At 41.0% G+C, this 25709-nt stretch overlaps 1 protein-coding gene across 2 annotated transcripts; it reads left to right on the top strand.

The window, feature by feature from the left end:
* The first annotated feature begins 8974 nt into the window (after positions 1 to 8974).
* Positions 8975 to 25572, top strand: fam107b (family with sequence similarity 107 member B). 2 transcript variants are annotated; one of them, XM_063479783.1, is made up of 4 exons: positions 8975 to 9100; positions 21284 to 21455; positions 24165 to 24321; positions 24481 to 25572. In XM_063479783.1, exons 2-4 carry the CDS (start codon positions 21328 to 21330, stop codon positions 24598 to 24600), a joined length of 405 nt encoding a protein of 134 aa, XP_063335853.1. In that variant the 5' UTR covers positions 8975 to 9100; positions 21284 to 21327; the 3' UTR covers positions 24601 to 25572. The 2 variants fall into 2 exon arrangements, with proteins under 2 accessions (XP_063335853.1, XP_063335852.1); XM_063479782.1 differs by lacking the exon at positions 8975 to 9100 and adding an exon at positions 20047 to 20258.
* The last annotated feature ends 137 nt before the right edge of the window (positions 25573 to 25709 follow it).

The raw sequence follows: 25709 nt of genomic DNA, 5'->3' as shown, positions 1-25709 counted from the left end.
CTAAAACCACATTTTGAGCCTCAAAAATGCCTTTAAATGCCTTCAAATTTGTGAGGACCGGGTTGTGTGTCCTCACAAGTGACTGTTGGTTCTCACAAGTATAGTAGAATGCAGATTTCGGTCCCCACAAAGATAGCTAGACAGGAACACACACACACACATTCTCAAAGAAAAATAATACTAGCCACACTGTGATCATTAAGACTTTGACTGTTTGGTATTTGAAAGATGTGCTGCTTGCTTCATTTTCCTTCATGCTGGGGCATTGCCTTGTTGTAATCAATTATATAACCACAAGGGGGCATAGAACCCAAATAAAACTGTTCATTCATCCTGTGTGGGTTTGCAAAGAGTAATCTAGCTCAATCAAACTAACACCTTTCTTATCAGGAGAAACTAAAGTTTCAGTTTTTATTAATCAGGTTAAAAAAACTCTGAAAATCCCCCCCTCCCCACACACACACACACACACACACACCCGCACAGACATGCATGTACACACACGTATTTTGCCACCAGCTGTAGATAATGTGTCAGTGAAACGTGTCCGGAGCTAATTTTCAACATGATCTCTGTAGCTTCTGTAGCTTAAGTTCCTCAAACACATACATCTGTGCCGTGCTATGAGTGTGTGTGTGTGTGTGTGTGTGTGTGTGTACATGCATCTTTTTGCATTTTTAAAACTGATATTTAAACAGTGTTTAGACTTTCTGCACGAGGTTTTCCATCTTGTTCCAAGAGGAGGAGGGCAAATTATGTAAGCTGTGGCCTTAGGCTCTGATCAATAATGCCAAATAGCATTGGAAAATTTCAGAAGGAAGAGGGGTGGTGTATTAATAAGAATCCTGAAATGTAAACTGCCAACTGCATGGCCTGTCTGTGAGTCTTTGAAGATCATTTTTGCCATTATTTCTATTAAGTTTAAGTTATGTTACACAAATCTTATGGCAAGTTATTGTGATGCAAAAGGTTGGTATGAGGAATCTTCTCCTTTAGACACCAAAGCACTGAGTTGACTATAACCATTATTCACCAGATCAAATAAAAGCACTTTTTGATTTTGTGTAGCCTCGAAATTCAACTGTAGTAGAACTGCACACTAGCAAAAAGTACAATGCATGTTTGGATTTGAAGGTTGTGAATGCACACAGGAATCCCTGTTGTTAATATACACTATGTTATGGTGAATCAGAGTCAGAATGAGAAACCTTTTTTATTTAGGCATGTAATTCGCATTCTCTGTGGCAAAAGGAAAGCGGTTACACAATATTTACTTTCACAAGTCTGCATAACACCCACCTTACTTCCTCCATCTTGACAACAGATTCATGCTCACTGGACCATAGGCATGATCTGATCATATGCACCACTATTATACTATATTACTCCATCAGGTTAACAACTAACTACTTACACTAAGAAGCCTTTCTGACTCCTACCATCAAGGTATGAAATAAAGTCCCCATTGTTGTAGAGTTCAAGCAGTGGAATGTAACAATATGACCTTTTATGACTGCAATGAGAATACTGTGCAGTATACCAAGTACGAGAAATGAGTAGGAGTGTGTGACAGAAGGTGACTTTTGAATAACTGTGATCGCCCAGTCGAGTCATTCCACGGTGTAATTCTCTGGACTTAGTCATTAATGTTTCTGTTAAGACTTCCAGTGTAACAGATGCAGCTTTTGATCTCTTGGAGCAAAAGGCTTCATCTGTGTGTCTGTGTGGACCCATATCAGTGAGAGATAAATCCGTCATAGCATTTATCTCTGACCCCTCCTGCGAAGCCGGACATGTTTATGGAACACTTCCTTTATCCAGACCCGACTGCTGTCATATCTGCACATTCTGTACAATGCACACACACACAGACACATGCGCGTGCATGCATGAACACACACAGGAGGAATGATTAGATGGTAAATAAAAAATGTGTTTCCACTTTAAACAATGACACAAACTCTTCTGTATCACCCTCTACCACACAGCCATTCACACATGCCCAGAACTACACTTTACAGTAAAGGTTTACTGAATGGTGTTAGTAGGCAAATGGTGAGGTTAGTTTGAAGAGGACAATAGAGAACAAAGAACATAAAGGATCTCACAATACACCACTGCAAGCAGCCACAGAAACTAAACTTACATGTGCAAAGGCATTTCTTGTTTTGTTGTCACAGACATAAAGCTGATAAGATCAAACTTAAAGCCTCTAAATAGTCTCCTTGAACCACATAACTATTACTTTTGCCTGAAATTTTTATGACAACAATCCTGGCACACTGTTCTTTCTATAAACAACTATTAAAAATAGGGTTTAGTATGTTAATAAGCATAACTAAGGTTCCCATTTTGCCTTTATTGTGTGCAAATTGCATTAAAATATTGGATTTATTTTTATTTCTTGTAGCACAGCTACACTTTACTTTAGTCAGCCCCTTAAAGGCCTGTACTAATGGCCATGTGAGTAGAAGCTCCATAATGCACTGGTTTACACATTTGACTAACAAGAGAGAGATCCAGATTAACAAGCCACATATAAGCGTTGCATCAGAAAGGGTATCTGTTGTACTTGCCAAATCTAACATTTGGAGCTACCCTCTGTGGTGAACCATTGTCAATAAGGGAGCAGCCAAAAGTAGCCATGTGGATTAGATTAATATGTTTGTTATTCAGTGAAGACCTGACAATGACTGACAGTATCCCTTTGTGTTCCCTTTTCCAAACACTCCCCTCAGGAATCAGAATTCCAGGAAACAGCGTCTGACAGGTCAGACTACAGAGAGGCAGAGGATGGAGGGTTATCAGGTACGGAAAATAACACAAGCTTCCTCCTTTTTTACTCCTGATTCCCTTCTCCACCTCCACATCATCCCTGCTGATTTGTTGGGCACAGATTTGGGAGGGGGGTATCTACCTTGAGCTATCATCTGCTGATGGAAAAAACAACTTTGAATGGCAAAGAAATGGCATATACGTGAAAAGAGTTACTACTGCGTGTGAGGAAATGATCTGGTTCACACAGTTGTGGCCCCAATGCGTCAGCGTGTTATTATGGAAGAATTTGTGTTTCCTAATATGTTTGTTACGGAATGACCAGGGAGACTTCTCTTTGTCTGTTTGCAGTAAATACTGATAAAGAGCAGATATTCTGAATGCACGTGGGCATGTGTGTGTATGTGTGTGTGTGTGTGTGTGTGTGTGTGTGTGTGTGTGTGTGTGTGTGTGTGTGTGTGTGTGTGTCTACTCACCTTGCCAGGATGTCTGGGAAGAGTTGAGTGCTGGCGGTTACCTTGACGATGGGCCCTGGGCAAAGCTTTGGGAGGGGTGGAGGGCTACAAATAGGTAAAAGGATGGAGTTAAGTGGCTGAGTAATAATGTGATTGAGTGTGTGTGTTGTGTGCCTACATACAACTGCTGTAATGTTAGTGTGAATTAGAGTGCGTGCCAGTGGACCTGCAGTGTGTATCAAAGCCTTGGCATGCACAAATCAAGGCCGCCCCATCTGCAGTCAGTCTCTTGTCTTTTGTTGTCTAAAACCATTTGATATTCTTTCAAGGAACAGCGCTCTGGGCTGTACGGTGGGGGACATTTAGCACTGTCACCTCACAGAAAGCAGGTCCTGGGTTCAAATCCCACTTGGGGCCTTCCTGTGTGGAACTCCAGCTTCCTCCCACAGTCCAAAGACATGCATGGGGTTAGGTTAGGTTAATTGGTGATTCTAAATTTATCATAACCCTGTGCCCATCCTGGACAGATTGGTCACCTGCCCAGAATGTACTCTGTCTCTTGCCCTATGACAGCTAGGATAAGCTCCAGAGTTTTGGGAACAGGAATTGGAAGATATATCGCAAAACAATGCAGTCCAGTATAAAAGTTCCATAAACAGTACAAAAACGTATCTTTGAAAGTTAAAAGTGGCATTTATAGTACTTGCTTACATAATGCAATAGGCTCATCATTTCACTGGGGTTATGTGTAAATAATCAACTCTCCAGCACAGAGGGTAAAGAGCAGTAATAATATATTAAACAAACTACACTAGTGGTCTTAGTGCTTTACTAACCCAGAACAGTGATTTAGATGCTTTTAAAGGATTAACATCTTTAACTTTGCCTCTGTGCCACAAGCACAAGCACACACACACACAAAGAAAGACCATCTGTTACACATGGCTTTCTAAGAGTTGTTATGTTAACACAATGTACCATGTAAGTCTATAACAACTGGGGTCTCTTTATTCCAGTGAGAGAAACTGAAACAATACAAGCACACTTTTGCCCCCACCCCCCTCTAAGGATAAAATGGGAGAGATTATGGTGCACCAGGGGGTAATGTAAGTACAGAACCTCCTCTGTCTCTTTCTGATACACACACATGCACACAATTGTCACACTGACCTTGATTTCCTGCACTCTTTGTGTGTGTGTGTTGTTGGAAGGGCCTTGCTCTCTATGTTGTAAATCCTGCTTATTCAGCTTTTTCACACAAACACAGACAGATGAGTGCACGGACACATGGAAAGCACAAAAATTCTCTCACTCAGACTTGCTTAGCTCCCACCGTTGAGTTGAACTTTGTCAGTCTTGTTTCTGCACCTGTATGATTTGTAAGTTATTGAGGCCTTTCAGTGATCTACATGAACTGTTCTGTCAGTGCTGCGAAAGAATATCTGAGTTTGTTTGTAGAGTGTGTTGAAATTGTATATGTAAAATCATGCAAGTTGTCAAATTTCCTATCAGTTAGCATATGTTTATACTGTATATGTGGGTGAGATTTATATCCCAAAGACATATAAATGTAGTGTGTCTATGGTCTGTGTGATAAAATAGACATTATAATTAGTGGGTACTTTTGTCCAACTCTGTGGCTATATTGCTCTTACTGTAAGGAAGCCATCTGCTCTCATTCCTTTTGGCAGTCATTAAGCTAAAGAGGAAAACTCTACACTAAAGCTCAATAAATCTGGCTGGCTGGACCATTAATAATGGCCTCTGTGACAACATCCAAGGGCCGCAGTTAAATAACTGTATCTGGATCTTTGCGTGAGCTCCCTTGCATCACATTCAAATGTATGCAAACGCTGACACACAGGCAGACATGCGGGAAATGACATGTAGTCTCTAATTTGCTCACTTGTTACGCTAGAGTTACACTTGTTTTTTCTTTGAATGTGATGAATGTGCCATCTTATCCACTCAAATGATTGTGTGACGATCTAGTGTGATAATAAAAAGCCAAAATAATTGTAATAAATAATTAAGAAAAAATTGATAATTAGTCTTAAGTAATGGACCACAAAAAGGTTACAAAAAATATCCTACTTTGTCAAAATTAGATCACTGCTATCAATTTTGTTTTAATTTCTCCATTTGAGAGAGTGAAAGAACTGGGTAGGTTTCCAGACAGACAACATGAAACAGGAAATATATATAACAGCATCACGGCACATCAGCTGGCTCGTGAAGCTGTGCGAGAACCGATTATTTCACAAGCGTACCAAGAGGCTGACGCAGCAGTGACCTCACACACCTCATCCAGGCAAGCACCGTGGTGCATGTGTATGCGTACGCTTGGCCCTTGTGTGTCTGTGCACAAAGGGACACTGGCGTGAGTCATCCATCAGTGATTGAATTAGCTGAACTTTGGCTGAACACTCACAGGGAAAAGAAGGAAAGGCAGCAAAAGCTGAATGCATTACGTTACCCGAACAACTGGAGAAAACATCTCACAGACAGACAGGCTGACAGTGGGCGTGTCGCCCAGATTTTATTTAAAAAAAAAAAAAAAAAAAAAGGCACCCTGCTTTATTAGTTACAAAATAGCCCGAACACATCATCTTCTTAATGCACACAAATTGGGGAACAAAAAACCCCCAAACAACTGAAAATAGTGAACTAATTGGAAAATTCTTCCAAAACACAAATCATGAAAGTGGAATATCACTTAAGAACAGAGTCTTATTTGTGGTTTTCTCCAGCAGTGCACTGAGGTTATGTGCCCTAAATTGTAGTCGTGTCAGACATGAGGGATAAAACTATGGAAAGAATGCAGTTTGTCTGTTGGTGTGAGTACAAAAGAGAAGAAAATGGTGTTTTACTAAGTTGACCAAGTTCTCTTGAACAGACACTGCCTCAGCATATGGTGGGTGTTCTGCTGGTATGAACCCCCAGTCACTCAGAAGTAGGTCAAACATGTAGGGGGTGGAGTTTATGTACACTGCAATTATGCAATTATTTACATCAACTCCTTTCCTATACTGGTGCAAGATTCAGTATGACTTCACCCTCTTTTGCTCTTTGCACATTTTCATCACTAGGTCCACGGAGCAACAAACACGCACAAAAATTAAACATAAAACGATCGGTTTTTAAGACCTGCCCACACTTTCAGGAAGGCCTCTCTGTCACCATGGTTTTCAGATAACTGCTGTATCCTGTTTAAAGTGGAGGCCCTCAGAGGCCTGAAAAAGAAAAAAACAAGGGGCCTCGCAAATCTCTGCAAATCTACATAGACACGAGGATAAACAAGCACCATGTGAAAACCTGGAACATAAACAGAAACATCTCTCCTGGATGTTATACTTCAGATAGCAGCGGTGTGAAATTGTGAGAGAGGAAGAGTAAGGATGATCTTTTCCAGGAAAAACCTACAGCTTGACCTTCAGTGTCCAAAACTGTCCACATTAGCTAGTCACATGCAACATTATGGATTGTGTCTATATGCTCAAATGTGTCCACACAAATCTGTCAATGTGCATGTGATAACGACAGTCCTGACATCACAGAAAGCTTCTGGTTAACAGTAAAAGGGGTTATGATGGAAATGTCTGTCCTTTATTAAATAAAGAAAGGGGATTTTTTACATATTCAAACCACTATTTGGGTATATCCCATCAGTAACTGCTACACTAAATCTGTTTATCACAATGTGGTTTGGAAGTTTAAAAAAAACTTCCCCAAACCTTTGCTGAAACCAATCTATAGCCACCAAAAACGGATCTGGTGACAGATGTGATATCTTTTCTGATCTAGTTTTCCTATGGTGACAAAGTAGATTGGTTTGTCACCGTAGCAGTGAGGAAGTACCTTCTTCCTCCCTTGGGGCAAAGACTAAACCTCAAAGTTAAAATTTGCTTGTTTTTTTTATTTATATAAACCATAGATTATTTCATGTCGGCTATATTCTTGAAATTAAGGCTCAGTTAAGTTTTAAGTTGAGTTTTAAGTGAGTATGGGTGAACATTTTGAGAAATTTTGTACTTTTCCTTTAAGAGAGGTTTGTCAGAATTGAAAGATAAAGGTCTTAACTTCACTAGACCTATCATAGTATGATAGTTTCCAAAAACACCCACCACAGTCTCATGTGTAGAGTTTCCTCTCTTCTATGCGCAAGACAGTGAATATTTTCCAGAATGTCAAAACTGTCACTTTAAGCAGGAGGAATACATCTGAAACAGCATGCTGAGGTTGGCTTATAAAACTCTTTGACAGCCGTTGCTCCGACTTTTGATTTTTCATAGAGCTTTTATTCTCTTACACGCAACTGCATTCACACACTCACGCACATCTGCTTCCTGCATGCTTTCTGCTGTAAGTGTGGTGGTCTCTGGAGGGAGTGTCCTTTCTGCCAGTGACGACCCTTCTCGTGATTCACCCCATTGTTCAGCAGAAAACTCTTAGTCACCTCTGTCTTAGGTTATGACAAGCTTTGTAAGAATGTTTTGCTTCTCTGGACCCCCCTCCTCCCACGTGTTTAGATTTCAAACCAGACCCTTGGGCCATTTTGTGCTTTTTTTGTGTGTGTCTGTGTGATTTCCAGTAAGCCTGCTCTGGTAGTTGTACAAGAATTTAGAGCTTTATGAAATAGAGATCCAACACAATAAGAGGTAGCCAAGAAAAACATAGAGTTTTCCCCTGAAATAAGCAAGGCAATGTAAAGTGACAGATCACCATGAAACTAGGGGTTTCAGTGAGCCGATTTAACAGAAGGACAAGGGTGGGGGGATAAGAAGATCCACAGGCCCTTTATCAGTAAGCAGATTACTCTTTATCACAAATAATGCTCAGCATACTCAGTCTGCAGAAAAAAATAACAGGCAGCAGGCTGATGTGTTGCAATCAAAGAGAAGCTCTGCCACAGAACGGAGTGTCGTAAAGGTCATAAGGACGTTTTTAAGAAAAGGTTTGGGACCTTTTTCACTCAAAGTGAAAATGGTTGCAACTTTAAGGTACAGAAACAAACAGATTTTTACAGTTACAGATGTAATTGGGCCTGCTTAATACACAATAAGTCTGTTATAGAATACCAGATATATTATGTGGATGATCAGGTGTGGTAACACAGCATTTTTGTTCTTACATATTGAGATAATGTCCAACATCTCAGTTAGCTCATATGAAAGTCAATACATATGAAAACTTGTCCTTAAAAACAAAAAACAAGTGTGCTATCAAGCAATGTATTCACATGGGTGATCACCAGAGTGATTAGCAGCTGCAATAACAGAAAGCAGTTATTGCAAAAGATAAAGAGGATGTACACAAGTGCACAAACAAAAAGATTGCATATCAGAACTTCCCGAAAACAAATTATAGTTCAATTTATGCTTTTACGAGGCTGGGAAATTTCTGTTTACATACATACATGTTGTGTGTCACATGATTTATGATAATTTTAGTTGTTGATGCCTGGTCCCTCCACGTGTTACATAATTTTTACAAGGCCACTGTAAGGCTTTAGATAACACATGTCACCTATAGCCCAGTTTTCAGTAAGAAACCTGGTAACGTTCAATTCGTGCACGCCCCGCCCTGAGCTCGAGGAGTCCCCACTCATCTTCTCTCCGGAGCAGATGAAGAAAGAGGAGAAGGAGGAGCCCCTGTGTGACGTAACGCCATCCCTCCCACCCCGTTTAAATTTACATTTTCTATGGGTCCTGACTGAGTGTATGTGGAGCCGGAGCTAACAGATTCCACAGGGAGACACACCTCAACCCCAAGAAGTGACCCGGAGACGCACCGATGTGGCTCAAACCACTTTGTCACTTTAAATATTAAACAACCCGAGTTGGACAAGTCGCGTCGGCTTCGACTTTGAGGTAGGTGTGTGTGTGTATGCGCGCGCGTGCGTGCGTGGCTGGAGCTCGTGCTGTTTTTCTCGTGAGCTTGCTTCACAAGTGCACTAACAAAAAAAAGCGGCGCGGGTATAGCTAAGCGGCCGGTTTGGGGTTTCGAAACTGGAAAGTGTCTAAGGGCAAACGAGCAAGCCGGAGAAGAGAGAGAATGAGATTGCAGAAATACAAACTCTTGTTTCATTGTCTCCTTTTGTTGCGGCGCATGACTGTAGCCGACGGGACAGTGAGGAACAAACACGTTGAGGTTGTTGTTTCCACACGCACAGACAACAGTTTGGTTTTCTTAGAGCAGGTAGCGTTTGTGGCACTTGATACTTTGAGGAAACAGCAGAGGGGAAAAGCCTTTATTATAGTTCCCCTGTATCTGTGTGAACCTGTGAGGGCTTAATATGCAACCAATGCAAAGGCTACATATGGTACTCCTGCTTTTAAGCCAGTTCATAATCCTTTACCCCAAAATCATGTATTTTGTGTTTACAGTTTGTACCACCAGACGTTTTTTCTCGTTGTTCTGTTTTTCTTATCAGCTACCATAACCTGTACATAGCAGTTCAGTATTTACTGTTGAAAGGAGATCAATCGGAGAGACAAATGACATACGAAGAGACCACATTTTATGGGTGACTGAATCAGTGAGTCAGACTCTGAGTGGAATGGGACGGGAGTGGTTATGTCTAAGCACATGGCTTCATTCAGAACTGACAAACTGGTCTGTGCTGTCATCAGGCAGAACAACTGTCATGTGAGTGCGAGAGTGTCTATTTTTAAAGTGGCAACAGGTCTGCAAGTCTAAAACTTGAGGCATTTCTTTTTGATAGTGAATTATGTTTCTGTTAAATTTTAACAACAGTAAGCAAACAGGGCAAACCCCAGCTGGGGCTAGAGGGTTGAGTGTCTGTGTGTGTGCATGTATGTGTGATTGCTGGGTGGAGGCAAACTAGCAGCTTGGTAAATAGTGCAGAGTAGACTTAAGGTGAGGTAGTTTAACTCTGGCGATCTGATGTTTTAGTGAGAAGAGAGGCGATAAAAGCAGGTGGTTTGAGTGAGTTTGTTGCCGTTTAGGTGAATAGCTTCTAAGAGTGTGGTAGTGGGTGTTTGTGCTAAAGGGAGGGGAAAGTTTTGCACATGTGTTAGTCATTTGGAGGAGAGTTTGCGAAACGATTTACATCTGTTTTCTGATCTTTGAACCCCCTCCTTCCTTCTCTCTCTCTCTCTCTCTCTCTCTCTCTCTCTCTCTCTCTCTCTCTCTCTCTCTCTCTCTCTCTCTCCTGTTTCTCTTACTAGGTCTGTCTTTGCTGTCTTCCCGTAAGAGCTGATGCCGTCACTGTGTGTGTGTGTGTGGTGGGTGTTATAACTGCAAAGCTGCCTGCTTCATTATCATTGCACTCAAAGGAATTTAAATATGTGAATGAAATGTCTGAGTTTCCATTCTATAATAGCAAGTGTCCATTAGTGGTTTGGTGCATTTCTCAGATATATCATTACAGAGTTAGAGATCATGTCAAGGAGTCAAACTGACCTCAGGAAAATAAAGGTGTTTGAGTCAGGAAAGCTCAAGCTCAGGCCTTGTTGGTGAAAGACTACCTTGTACCAAATGTTTTTAAGCATTTACCCCTGTAATTAGCCTGTAAACTAAGAAAGATTTCAGAGGATCTCTAGTGAAGTCTTCAAGCATTTTTACCAAACACCACTTCACTCTGTCCAGTGCCACTTTTAACGTATGTTTCAATATTGTTTAAAGCTTTTCAAATGTGCCACAGTGCTCCTGTTTTGATGCTTATGTCATAGGAATACTTTGTTTTTCAAGATGTTTGCTAGAGTAATTTGTTTGGGTCTTTTGGTTTTGTCCTTTCCTAAGCAAGTATTAAAGAATATCAGCAAGTGTAAGGACAGTGTATTCAATCAGTCATCATCTACTAACTGCAATGATTAAATGGCATTAAGCATTTGCTAAATAGTTTCCAGGCTTAAAGCCAAAATAGTTGTACTTATTCTAGTGTACTCCTCAGGTTTAATAATAAAGTTAGTTCAGTGTCATTATATAAAATACCAAAATGTTTGGTTTGCATTATAGACTCCTTAAGCCTGCTTTCTTAAAATATGTTTTCTACAACTGTTTTAGAGAGCTGCTTAGCATTTTAATCTGGCTCTACAGTTTTTCAAACACAATTTGTAAAGGCTGAATGAAATATTATGATGCAACATAAACACAAGTGATGCAATCCAAAAGCAGGATCGACGAAGGATCTTTCACTCGGCTGCAGTTTTGTTGCAGCGGTTTTACAGTTGGCTGTATCACGGTTCAGGTGGCGAGTATCTTGATATAGCGCTTGTGTGGCATGCACATCTGTGTGTGTGTGTGTGGGGGGGGGGGGGGGGGGGGGGGGGAACGACTCGGACATGGAGAGACTTGTTTAAGCATGCTCAAGACTGATTTACTCATGAAAGACAGATTAAGGTGCATGGAAAGGAAAGCCTGAAGCAGAGACAAGTGCACACACCTACAGCGATTCTGCCTCTCAAAGAATCCCATTGATTTTCCTGCTGTTACGCCAGAGCTTCAATCACAATAAAGCACCATTACTGTGCTGACCACTTTGCATAGCCTTGGAGAATGGATAGCATGCACGCTGACTCTAAATGCTTTCCTCCTTGCGGCTATATCGCGATTGGGAGTCTGAGCTCAATGTATTGGATTAAGCTCATTGTAAGCCCATATCAAGAGATATGGTCCTTTCTTTAACACAAACAGGAACATAGCTACACTTCCACAGTAGAAGAGATCCCCATTCTACTAATACTTGAAAATGACTGCGATTTCAAGGTGCGTATACTTGGTTTTGGAAGTTTCATCAGGCAACAAAAGCACAAGATCAAGACTTCTGCCTGTAAAATGTGCATGTATAAATCTATTTATACAGGCCTGTATAAGGGCTGTATAAATAGATTTATACAGGCACATTTTACTTAGGACAGGTATATTTTCTGTCATGACGAGCACACTTAATTGAATCAGAGAGAACAAAGCTCCTCATTTAGCCTGTTTTTTGGATACCTGGGATCCTTATTGTTTCTATATGCGTGTGCCCGCACAGTCAGCTTGCACCCCTGTGTGTCTGTCTGGCTAACTAAAGATTGTCTGGTCGCTCAAGGTAACAGTTGTTTTTGGGGTTTTCTTTACTGGCATGTAAACAAAGGAGAACCTCCCAAATGCTCCCTGGTGTGCCCTCCAGCCAATCAGATGTGAGATCCCAGATGGGCTCCGCCAGTAGTCGATGAGGATGGGCGTGCCTGCTCCATATGAGGAAAACAGCAGTAAAGCACAAAGCTTTGAATCTGGAGCTGGAACAGACAACAGAGCCATAACAAAGACTTCTTATTTCTTAACCAGACAAAACAATTATATATTTTTTATTTTCCTGCATGTCTTTCACACCACTGTTGAGCCAGATATCAGAAATGTATTTTAAAGTGTGTGTGTGTGTGTGTGTGTGTGTGTGTGTGTGTGTGTGTGTACGGGTTCGTACTATCCTGGTGGGGACCAAAATCTGACTTTTACTATCCTGGTGGGGACTTTCTGCACCGTGGGGACCAAAATCCAGGTCCCCTCGGGGTTGAAAGCAATTTTCACACTCAAAATGCGGTTTTACTGTCAGGGTTACAATTAGGTTATGGTTAGGTTTAGGGTAAGGGTTAGGGTTAGGCATTCATTTTTAATGGTTAGGGTTAGGGTAAGGGGCTAGGGAAAGCATTATGTCAATGGGATGTCCCCACGAGGATAGCAAACCAGACGTGTGTGTGTGTGTGTGTGTGTGTGTGTGTGGTATATGTGGATCTTCCTTATGTCTCAGTAAGGAGGACCTACATGAAATGTGCGTATGTCTCAGCTGTGCCTGTGGTATATAAGTCTGGATCTTATGCATGTGTTGTGATCTTCATCTCTCCACCTGTTCCCGTCAGGTCTGTACATATACACACAAGAACATGTGTCAGTGCCAGTTGTGAGCATATAGGCGAGCCTTTTGTATTTGACTAACAGGTGTGACCTCAAATTGTATCCCTTCCTGAAATATGCCCTGAATGCGGTTGTCAGCAGTTTAATTTTAACCTTTTGAAGGAGGAAAACACCCAAATGTTTCTCACTCAAATATGTCAGTGTTTGAATATATTTAGGTCTCTGTGTCCATACATGTATTTGCTGTTGTGCGTCCAAGGCGATAATCAGTGTGCAGTTTCATCACATTCCCACAGCGTGACTCAAAGTGGTGTCTGTGCCTTTTCAATCCATCCCATTCATCCTGTAATCTGCCTCACCCCGGGGGCTCAAACCGTGCAGCAACAGGAGCCACAACATGGAACAATTTCAGTTCTGTGCTTAACAGAAACTGTCTAACTCGGCATGTTTCAGTTCAACGAGAGAAAGGTCATAGCTAAGCATAATTAAATTTTTAAGTAACATCTCTTTTAAGTAACATCTTAACAACTAATACATAATATTTTACCAGTATCTGCTTTATCTGATCATGTCAAGACACATTTGAAAGATCAGGATACTCTTAAGAGATGGAGGCAGTGAGGCTTGTGTTATCATCAGGCAAGACAAATTGCAGCTGCTGTGCTTTTGAGACACAAAAAGGAGTGGAAGATAACACCGACAGATAAAAGAATTACAGCCACAAGAGACAACCATTTTCAAGTGCAGGTTACAACACAGCCCCAAAACTACATTAACAATTGCACATACAGTTATTGCCAAAGTGTGCACTGGGTATGCCAGTTTTGTTTGTTTGTTTGTTTGTTTGTTTGTTTGTTTGTTTGTTTGTTTTAATCAAGAACTAGAACCAGACAGGAGAAGTAAAATTATGCATGTTCCTCTACTTTGTTCTGTTCCAATAGTTGAAATTGTCTGATATAAAACAAATGCATTGGTGGGAAGGAATAGTTTAGTTCCTCATTTAGAGTCAGTATTAAAGGCTGATCTCTGAAGAGAGTTCTTTCAAATATTGTAATTATAATGAGAGGGTTTGACAAGCTGACATAGCCAATTATGAGATATATATTTTTTTTAATATATATAATAAATAAACCTATTATGCCTTTCCTAATTTTCGACCTTATGTGTACTGATGCAATAGTTGATGGGTTGTTTTTTTTTTTTTTCATCATAGCCTTTTTTTTTTTTTTTTCAGATAACGATGTCCTGTTTGCAAATGATCCTTACAAGCCAAAAGCTCAGGCTTCAGAAAGCTACTCTTAAATCTGTATTAAGTCACAGAGAGGGGTCATTATTCTCTTTTATTGTGGTCATTTCAGACACATTGTTCTTGCTCCCAGAAAGAACTTTGTGTAAAGAGGGAGCTGCCCAAAGGCTGTATTTACAACAGTGGATTAACCAGGGGGCAGCACCAAGGCCCAGTTGTAAGCCCTTAGAGCAGTATAAGATAAATAAGGTTTAATTTTAAACATGCAAAGCTCTTAAAATTTTTTAAAGGATACCGTATCTGCTAAGGCACTTATTTTTTTTTTTGTTGAGATAAAACCAAAATATTCGTGGCTCTGTTGTAGATTATTGTATATGGAGCATAAATATGCTTTCTAACTCTAGTTTGTTTGCAGTAAGCCCATATAAGCTGTTGTATCAAGGGGTAGATTTATCAGACCAATACAAAGCAGCTATCGATATTTTGTAAACTGCAGTAGAAGCCAAACAAAAATGTTTTTACAGTAAGTATCAGGTTGCCAAAGAGAGTAACAGTAACTCAGATGCCCCGATTGAACCCTGGGAGGCGTATTGGTGATTTTTGTTGTCATTGTAACTGCCTGGTACTGACTTGATGACTCCAGTGTTTTTCAAGCATCCAGAGACGTGCACAGACGCATACTGCATAGCACAGCTCATGCCTTTGTCACATGATGCACATTATCCTTTCCTTGTGTGGGTGTTTTCTCCATGTTTGCACATCTGTGGTTTATGAACCCTAAAACCCAGATTGTAAATTCCCATACCCCTGCATCTCCCAAGTGACATCATTGTACTGTGGGAGCGGTCCGGGTGCTTTTGGAGGTCAGTACATGATGAGGCCTCTAAATTCCCCTGCTATAGACCCCCACCCCAAGGCAGGAAACACAAAACAGATCTCAACCCCCAAACTCGGAATACATTTGAGGAGCCCTTTTCAATCTCACTGTATGTTTCTTTGTTTCTCTTTCATACCTGAGTCGTACTTGGCTAAATATATAATCGCTCCAAAGCTGCTGCGTCTTCACCACTCGGCTCTCTCGGTAGCCACTGTGTGGCACCCATTCTGACATACCCAGAGTAGTTGGTCTAAACTGAAACTCTTGATGCGGGTGGCAAGAGTGGTATTTGCATTGAACTCAGACAAAATCATGCCAGTGGCCATCTTTTCCATTGTCTTTTGTCTTATCTTACTGGCTCCTTTTCAATATGATGAGCACTACCTAGATAGTCATTTGAATTCAAATTATTTTGCCTACAAATGCAAATAAATAAAAACAAACAAAAAATAAATGTGGGTATGTGGTATGTGTTTCTAGATGACAGCTTGAATGTGTTTGTAGGTGCAGGAGAGTGAGCGCGCTTGCCACAATGACTTATTCGTTGTCATGTGGTAAGGCTGTGAATTATCACGTATGTACAGGGAGCCCATACGGGAAATTATCTCATTGTCACTGGTAGACCGTCAACTCTGTGATTCACTTTTTCAGTCACTTTCTCTTCACACACACACACACACACTCTCACACACAGGGCCATGCTATCCCACCCCCATCCTCCCTCAGCTGTCCGTTAAAAGCCCATCTATCTCTGCGTTTTAATTAGGGCCTCCCCTATTTATGGCTGAATGGCCGCTTCATTAACAGAGAGGCTAGGAGATTCACATCCGGATCTGTACAGCTTGTGACACACAGCAAGGCGAGAGAGTCTGTGTGTGTGTCTGTGTGTGTAAGAGGGAGAGAATGGGGTGTGGGGGTTGCTTCGGGGGTATTGATGACGTAATTTCCCCTGAGGGGTGGACCTCCCATCTGTGAGTGGAATATAGAGGATCTGTCCAAAGTAAAAGCAGACTATATGGGACAAGGAAGCAAGATGTATAAGATTAAATGTTGATTTTTTTTTATGGCCACAATCATATGCATCTTATTAAATGTTAATGTGTTGTTTTTTTGTTGTTTTTTCTTTAGCTCATATGAATCTACAATCAACATATGTCAGTATATATGAATATATGGCCTGAATAGCAATTAACATTGACATTCGTAATCGTATTTAACCAAGAAACACAAAGTCAAACAATGCACAGGCTTGGCTCTTCCAAATATTAGATCCTTTTTTCTTTTTTTTACATAAGCTGCCAAAGCCTACATCAAAACTGGATGCTAAATCTCAGATCAGTGCTTCTTAAGCCTGACCCCTGTGTACCTTTGTACTGGAAATTGCAAGGGGGGATCTTGGCTCACACATGTTGTAGTGGGTTTGGTCAGCTATGTGTTCACCACAATGACAGTTGATTGCCCAACCCCACCCTGTAGTGTGCAGATCTCTGGATGGTCTGTGCCTGTGTCCTAGAAGGAGAACGGTGGGGTCAGATGGCGATGCAGGCCACCAGCTGCTCTCCTTGCCTTCATTTTCTGTGTCTCTAAAGCTGCACCAGGAAGAGGGACTCATGAAAAGCTAAACCATGTCATCATTCAGTATTTGGCTGTCAGTGTCTTTGCATGCCCTATCTTGTTAGTCATGCCGATAGTCATCTACTTTTTCTTTGCTCCTCAATCATGTTCACATCACTAACAATCCCCTTCATTTGTCTGTTTTTTTTGTTTTGTTTTTTTTTTTTTTTTCTTAGAGTATCCACAGTATTGTTTTCCCGGCCAGCTTAGCATGCCCTTCCATGCTCATTACTGTGCTCTGTTTTGTTTTTATTCTTTTAATGGATGCACATATGTGCATAAGGTAAGGACTAAGGGTGAATATGCAGGCTCTAAATTAACTGAAAGAAGCTATTTCTGAACCTAACTTGAGAGTCTGATGGCTTTTGTTGTAAGTAACACATTTTTACATGATGCAGTTTTTTCCCATTGTTTTCCCAAAGCTAACAATTTAAGCCACATTAACATTGTTTTTAAGGGTTTAATTCAGTGCTAAAACTATTTTAATGTTCTAGCGTCTTCAAGTCCTGCATCACAGTGCTGTGTCACTAAATTGTGGGTGGTGGCAGATCGCCATGGCAACTTAGAGGCTGTTGAGAAATGAGTCCATATAATGAATGTAAGCCTGTGTGCGTGTTAGCTCATATAGCTGGCCATGATGATGCAATTCCTTGGCACAATGCTGGCACTCTAGTCGTTCTATCAGCTCTAATGCAGCCTGCCACTGTGGACTACACTTTCTCACACAGTGCAAACACATTGAATTGCTTCCTCTTTTAAAAAAAAATAAAACGACAACAAAAGCAAAACAAGTATCGCTTTTATACAGTGAGAAGAACGCACTTGTGTCAGCAACATGTGAGTGATATATTTTAAGTGTGTGTGTGTGTGTTTAAGCCTCCTCATGGTTTAAACTTTGTGTACTACGGTTTATCTTTTTGTTGGCATTTTTCCTCACTTAATCAATCAGATATTCCCTGTTACTTAATCCAGAAGTGTGATTACCTACAACACAAGAACAGCTCATGAGGACAGCTGGGAGAAAGAAGTTTCTTTTTCCGCTTTTGCTTTTCTCCTTTCCAAGACTGTTCTGACCCAGTTTTCTGTTTCTTCTCTAGTTTCCATTGTTTTCACCAACTTTTTTTTTCTTTCTCATTTTATTGCTGGATGCTCGGATATTTTGAATCATATTAATACTGCTCGCTCTCTCCTGGACATCTTGGGGAATGGAGACTCATTGTGTGTGTGTGTGTGTGTGTGTGGACGGGTATTAACATCTTCATGGGGACCAAAAATTGGTAGTTTACTATACTTGTGGGGACAAACAGCCCTTGTGGGGACCAAAATCCCGGTCCCCACGAGTTTGAAGGCATTTTTGAGCCTCAAAATGTGGTTTTAGTGTCAGGGTTACAATTAGGTTATGGTTAGGTTTAGGGTAAGGGTCAGGGTTAGGCATTCATTTTTGATGGTTAGGGTTAGGGTAAGGGGCTAGGGAAAGCATTGTGTCAATGAAATGTCCCCACAAGGATATAAATACACGTGTGTGTGTGTGTGTGTGTGTGTGTGTGTGTGTGTGTGTGTGTGTGTGTGTGTGTGTGTGTGTGTACGCCTGTTGTCTCAGCAGTAAGGGTGTGTCTCCAAAACCAATAAACACAGTGGGATTTAATGGGATTCTTGAAAAAGCAGAAAGTGCTTTTTTAAAAACTGTGTTGTTGTTATTATTATTATTATTGTTATTATCGTTATCTTGAGATGTGGTGGAGTTGGAGGTGCACATATTAACACGTGCAATCTACTACATATGTTTTAGTGGCTGTTAGTGACAGTATTATTTCATGCTTAACCCCACCGATGGGCAAAGCAGCTGCAGTCAGAGGGATCTTAAGGGACAACATGTTAACTTGCCTGTCTGTACCCATCTTAGATTTTAGGTGTGCAACTGCAACATGTAGCTTTTTTAAAAAAGACGCCAGAGGGGGCAAATAAACATGCAGAACCACCAGTTATCAAGCTGGCTTTAAGCAGTCCTCGAATTTGAGGTTGTAGGTCCCTTTTGAACTCCGTGTGTTACTTCCCCTCTCCCCGGGGGCAGAAAGGAAGCAGGAGCAGATGTGTTAAACGGACACTGTGACAACACTGCCAGTCTGTAAGTTCCTGTACCAGTCCAACTCAGCATTAACAGAAACCACCCTTTGATGTGCCCATCATGTGTGGGTTCACGCAGCTCCTGATTACAGCATCAAGCAGTTCTTCCCCTTCTCACATTTACAGTCACTATCACTATTTCCTGTGTCAAAAACAAATGCACTTTGACTGCCAGGTTCCTCACAATATTAGAGTCAGTGATGTCTGTGAAAGTAGCGGTAAACTAAACTAGTGACCAGTGTTATTTATGTTGCTTTTCTAAATTAGTTATATGCATAGGTTTGTGATGGCTACATGGGTTGGTAAACACAGGGTTACTCATCTGAGATTAGAAGGAATTGTTTACAACCATGACAACCAGGCAGGAAAACTGTACCATTACCAGCATATCGTATTATATTCTTCAAGGATGTTTCTGTATCATTTCTCTCTCTCTTTGTTCTGCACCCAGTGCAGCCACACACTAGGTGTTTATCCCAGGCTTCTTTGTTATGTAACTGACATCATTTAGCTCCGGGGGATGCAAAAATATCGACCTCTAGTGGTGACTGTAACTCATTGCGTCAATGCTTTTGAATGCATGTTTTGATTTGTGAGGACACACTCCCACTGCCATTGTGTCTGGCACATGCAGTGTGATATGTCTTTGGAACAAGTAACTGTGATTGCTGCTTTTGATCTTACAGCCATTCTTTAGTCCTTATCAGCTCATTCTTATCAGTCGAAGAAACACCTAATTATGAGTTTGAGCCATTCGTCAGTCTGGGGAAGCCATGACTTTATTGGATGGTATATTCAGACAATCATTTAGTAGTGGAGTAATTAATAACTTTACAGTTTTAAAGCTAACAGAGGTTGTAAATACATATTTGGTATTAACAAGATGAAGGTACCATGAAATTGGATAAGTGAAACATTGTGCATATGATTTGTTTCTTTGTTAGAAGTGAAAACGTAGTCATAAACTGCCAGAGGTGTGTATTAAAAGTGAATGGAACAATGAAGGTAAGGGAGGGGGCAGAGAGAGAGGGAGAGCGAGAGAGAGGGCGCACGAGCAAGGGAGGGAGGGTTTGTGTGAGCTTAGCTGTAAAACAGACTTTGAACTCCAACCAGCTCAGTAGCAGACAGCTGTGCAGAACAAAGCACGACTCCTGCACGAGGCTTTACGGGATACTAATTAAAAAAGAGAGCCAGAGAGGGAGAGAGGACAGCGTGTTTTAATAGCTTTTCTTGGAGAATACATTCCAAATCAAAATAACAGAGATGGCTACAATGTTCAGATACCCCGTCTTTCCTCATCTGCAGGGTGAGTTTATCATTTCATTTTCAATGTATGTATATATTTTTTTTTTGCTTTAATTCAAACAGTAGCTCAACAGTGAAGTAGTGAGTCCTTTTTATTTTAGCTTGCAGAGCCAGTGTTTTAAAGAAACACAAGTATCACTCAGTGCATTTGTTGTATGTTTGTCATGCGGTTGAATCCTGGGATTTTTATGCGCATCGTTCCGAAGTTCCTGATTAGTCATTCTTTGAAGTGGAGCATGTGAGCCATGAGTTCAGATAGGTAGATGGATAACAGTAACTGCTGTAAAAGGTATGGTGTTACATGCATACGTTGCAACTTGTGAGAGATATTGATCAAACTTGGAGTAAATCACAGCTATAACTAGAGCACTGCTAAATGAAGAAATAAGTCAAAATATACACTGTGCTGACCCTGAGTACCCCCTGCCATTTCTGTAGTTTATAATGGTTTATAATGAGAGTTTTTGACATGCTGGTTATGTGTATGAAAATAGGTGAACACTCCATTTGCAACTGTTGCTAGAAATTTCTGCTTTATGTTTTCTGCTCCTTCTGTAAAGTTGACCAAAGCAAACATCTGTTCACATCTGGAGGAGTTCATGGATGTGACTTGGTTTTATTTCAAGCCCACAGGCAGCTGTAGGCTGATTCTCTGGGTTAATTCTGTGCTTTAGTAGTTTCTGGAATATTTACATGACACTGTGTGTCAGAAAGATATTAGGCTTTTAAAGGCTGTCCCCATTACGGTCCCTTCATTAATATGCATATGTTTCTTATATCATCCATCAAGAGGATGAAATGTTCCTCTTCACTCAGTGTGGAACACTTACGTAATTCCAGTGCTGAGTCCCTTCATCACTATAGAGACCAGTGAAAAACCCTGAGCTCATGCCAGAGGATCTGGCAGATGCTCATATCCTGATTTGCAAGAAGTGAAATGATTGCCTTTGTGACACAGAGATTTCTCATACTGCGTTTAAATCAGAGTCTCTTTTTTTCTCTTTTTTTTCCCCCCTGTTGATTTAGATCCCTGTGATCCTGGTTTGTCGCTGTCAGCAGGGAGGAGTGTCATGGCGGAACCGGACTATATGGACGAAGACTGTGATGAGCTCATCAAGCCCAAGAAACTGATCAACCCAGTGAAAAGCTCCCGTAATCACCAGGACTTGCACAGAGAGTTGCTCATGAACCAGAAGAGGTCAGCATGCAGAAAAATACTTTGACTCTCACTCCTAGCTGTCACTCGGTGACCACATGTGGTAAATCCCAAATTATTTTCAGAGAGGAGATTATTTACCTCCCTTTTGTTGATACCAACAGCAAGATTATATTTTATAACGGCAGTTAAGTGTTAAACAAAGATAGCTGCACCCCTATGCCTTTAATAGTCATAGCCATAAAGCAATATTTGGGATTTCCTTATGCTGAATACTGCTAGTATCGAGATAGATCATACTTTATGGTGAGAGGCCATTGAAGTCCAGTAGTTTCTAGTACGACAATAAAACATCCCCGTTTGTTTCTGGGTGTAACATAAACTTATGATAAGAAAGAACGGTTCGGGTTCCACATTCAGGATAATTTAGTTTTATCTTCACTAATGGAGGATGAGTGAATCCAGTAACCCTGCCACTTTCTGCTAATTCCTTTTTGTATCCATGTCAACGACACTGATGCTACAGTATGCTACTGCTGTCAGTGTGGTTGACTTCACTGGTCCCTCTAGTTCCCAGCAGCAGTGTAATGTGAGGCTTGGGATAGAAAACATTTCATAGAAGCTATTATATATAAAACCTCTGGCAAATATTGGTTATGTGAAAGTCAGAGATGTATGCCATGGAGGAAAATCCTGTCGTGGCTACTGATATTACATGAAACAAAGGATTTTATGGGTCTGTAAGTCTCTGAGCATCAATCAGTGTATGCATACGTTTATATCTTAGCATGTTTAAATGCACATACATATTGGGGCCCATGATTGCCCTTTCAAACTCGATGTTTGTATTTTATCACACCATACAGTGCCAGCAGCTTTGTGCCTGAACTATAAATAGCTCTGTAAACATGCATGCTGGTGACAGCTGTTACATCACAGCAGCAGTTCTCCGGTCTGTCTTAAACCAGAGTGTAATGATTAAAGCAGGGCATTTAAGAATCAGGAGGAAACGGGCCAAAGAGAAATGAAATTCTAAAAAAAAATAGAAAATAAAAATTTTCGGCTCAAACTGCTGCAAAATATTGCTTCTAATAGTATAGACAGAGGATTTTGACAAGCATCAACCAGCTTTAAGGGGGAATAAACTTTAATGATTGTGCTTTTATCGTGTGCTGAGGTATAGAAGGCTGGCCTGCAAAGTGGATTAGTCACAGTGATGAAAGTGGGATGGTTGGATGGATGCATGGATGGATGCTTGTAACGGAGAGGAAAAAAATATGTTATGTAATAGAGATTACAAAACTGTCTCTAGCTGAGGGCCTTTCTCTGCCTTGGCTACCTTAACTGTAATGGCACCTTCCTACACAAACAAAGGAATTTGAGAAATTCAGCCACCACGACTGGCCAGGCATTCGATCAGATGGAGGTAGTGATGTGTGGGATTTTGAACACGCATTCCTCTCAGTCTGCCTGAGGGCATGCATTTGGTGGTGGGGTGTGTGCATAGGTTAGTTATTATGTAAACACCGCCCACGGTGACAGAAGAATGAAGTCAGCATCTTTGTACTGTAGCCTGTCTTACTGCTGTCGCCGACCTTGGCGTCCACCCCTTCTGCGTGAGGGTACTTAAAATCAGCCCACCCAGTCACATCTTGGACCTTCTGCCCTCCTTCAGCTCACTAAGAGCTTTCTAAGACCCTTACTGACGCAAAACAGGGCATTTAACTGAAGCAGTGACTCTTGATAAAACAGACCCTTGTTGTAAATTAACTCCCACTGCTTTTTGGAACACCGTGAGCTCAGTTATGTAATCATCTTGATTTAATAATGCATTTAATTAAGGCAGTGCTGTTGCTAAAATGTATCCAGGTAAGGGACGCTGTGTTTTCTTTGAAGACCATCTGTGGCCTGTGTAGATTCAGGCTGTCATAGTGAAAGAAAAATCAGTTGGAGTGTTGGGTAATCTGCATTAAAGGGTTTAAAAAATTAAATCAGTAAAGGGCATGGAGATTGGATTTTTGACCAGGCACAGTATTTTTTTCCTTTCTTCTGTGCCACTTTATTTGCCCTTAATCCTTTGCTCTTTATTAGTTTTTGCCTGTTTATAGATGACTTCAATCCATCTGTTCCTCTTTTTCTTAAATATCCCCACGTCCCAAACTTGCTGTTACCCCCTCCCCCCCAAACAACCTGTTTTTTTTGTGTGTGTGTTTTTTTTCCTGTCATGATTTTGGAAGAGCTTAGCAGATTACATAATATTTTGCGTCTCTGCTCCTCAGGCTTTCACTTTACTGAGATGTCTCTATCCTATTTTCACTGAGTTGTGTAACAGTCCCACTGGTTTTGCAGTGACTTAAGACATTTTCCGTGTGTGGAGTATGCTTCCCTGCAATCATTCTTGATACTAAAAGACCAAAAAAAAAGGCAACTGGGAAAGAAATAAACAGCCAAGTTCTCACCCATGGTTTCAGCCCACTCTTTCAAAGTCATTTCCTGTGCTGGCAAAAATCATCTTATGCAATTCTTTTTGATGCGGAGCAATCTGCGATTTGCTGGAAATCAGAACTTTCCTGTAACATGATTGCCGTGTTTAATCCGAAAGTCTAATACTAATCTACATGTCAAAACAGAATAAGGTCATGTGTTACGCATGAATTTGCATGCCAGTCTCCTTCTGAATGAGGCTTTGCAGTGACATCAGCATGTGTTGATTGAAGCTGACATGCTGTTTCATTGATGGATTCTGCACAGGGGTCTGGCTCCTCAGAACAAACCTGAGCTCCAGAAGGTTCTGGAAAAGAGAAAGAGGGACCAAGTTCTCAAGCAACAGAAGGAGGAGCAAGAAGCCCACAAGAAGAGGAGTGACTTGGAGATAGAGCTCATGAAAAGACAACAGAAACTAGAGCAGGTAAATGATTGATAGACATTGTGTCATTTACACACTCATAAATCCCAACGTGTACAATGGCTTTTTCAAAACTTTATCTGAGTTACTAAGCTGTCTGTATGTGTTTTGGAAAAACTTGAGTTTCGTGTAAATGTGAATTTAATGTCTTTATTCCTGCAGCTTGAACTGGAGCAACAGAAAATTGAGGAGGAACAGGAGAACACCCCCGAGTTTGTGAAGATGAAAAGCAACCTGCGCAGGACCAAGCAGGAGACCGACGGGGAGGAACGAACCACCTAAAAAAAAAAAAACCATCAGGGGTGGCTGGGTCTGGCTGACTGTGCACATTTTTGTGAGCACAGAGGCAACAGGAGTGTGTGTACAAAGGAGAGAGAGTGTGTTGTGTCTGTGGTACACGGTGGTGACCATGATCTTGGACCTGGCTTTCCCAACCTAGCTGTTCCTTCGTGCAGTGAGGAGAGAGACTTTAAAGAATAAAGACCCCCCCTCGGTCTGCCTGCAATGGACCGCCAGTACCCATACCCACCCAGCAGCACACAGCACCCCCCACAGGAGGACCTAACACATGTTACATGATTTTTTTTTCCACAAGGGCGAGCAAGCTTTCAAGGAGCTCTGAGGGAGATGCGACCAAACACACACGCGCGCGCGCACACACACACACACACACACACACACACACACACACACACACACACACACACAGGAGTATTTGTCCCCTATGTTTTTTACTCCTTTCTCCACAGCAAGCTCTCATTTCTCTTTACTGTTATTGATGTTGTCATTGTTATTGTTGTTGTTTTTTTTTGTTTGTTTGTTCTCACATTCAGAATCAAAAAAAGGAAAAGCGGACACTGGATGGACTCTTGAAGCTGTGTAATGTAAAAGCCAAACAAATGTGCTTTTATTATTTATGTTTGTAGCTTTTAGCGCTGGTATAGGGGAGGACACTTTTAGTCATTCTGTTTTGTTTTGGGGTTGTTTTTTTTGTTTTGTTTTTTTTAAGTTTGTTTTACTGCATAGTATATGAAGCCAGAACAGGACAAAGGGAGTGCGTGGTTCTGTGAAACACTCGAATTCGCTTTATTTTTTTAAATTGTACACATGCCATTTCCTCAGCTAATGCAATTTTGAGCAATAGTAAAACTCCCAGGCATGAGAGTGACTTTTCTTTATATATTCTGTTGTTTTTGTTTTGTTTTGTTTTGTTTTGTATGAATAAAAGTGTTACTTAATAAATAATTTAAGTTTTGTGAGGCTGGTCAATCAGAATAAGCCCTAAGCTCTCACATGAGGCGTGTGTGTGTGTGTGTGTGTGTGTGTGTGTGTGTGTGTGTGTGTGTGTGTGTGTGTGTGTGTGTGTGTGTGTGTGTGTGTGTGTGTGTGTG

The sequence above is a fragment of the Pelmatolapia mariae genome, linkage group LG7, assembly GCF_036321145.2.
Source record: "Pelmatolapia mariae isolate MD_Pm_ZW linkage group LG7, Pm_UMD_F_2, whole genome shotgun sequence".
NCBI classification, from domain to species: Eukaryota; Metazoa; Chordata; class Actinopteri; order Cichliformes; family Cichlidae; genus Pelmatolapia; species Pelmatolapia mariae.
The sequence above is the reverse complement of the archived record's forward strand: the minus strand, read 5'-3'. Positions and strand labels throughout refer to the sequence as shown.

Bases quoted from the DNA above. Each gene is read 5' to 3' on its own strand.
- fam107b (XM_063479782.1), top strand. From the start codon at position 20,216: ATGGCTACAATGTTCAGATACCCCGTCTTTCCTCATCTGCAGG. The intron at 20,259-21,283 runs GTGAGTTTATCA...CTGTTGATTTAG, and splicing joins CGTCTTTCCTCATCTGCAGG to ATCCCTGTGATCCTGGTTTG. The intron at 24,322-24,480 runs GTAAATGATTGA...TTATTCCTGCAG, and splicing joins GACAACAGAAACTAGAGCAG to CTTGAACTGGAGCAACAGAA.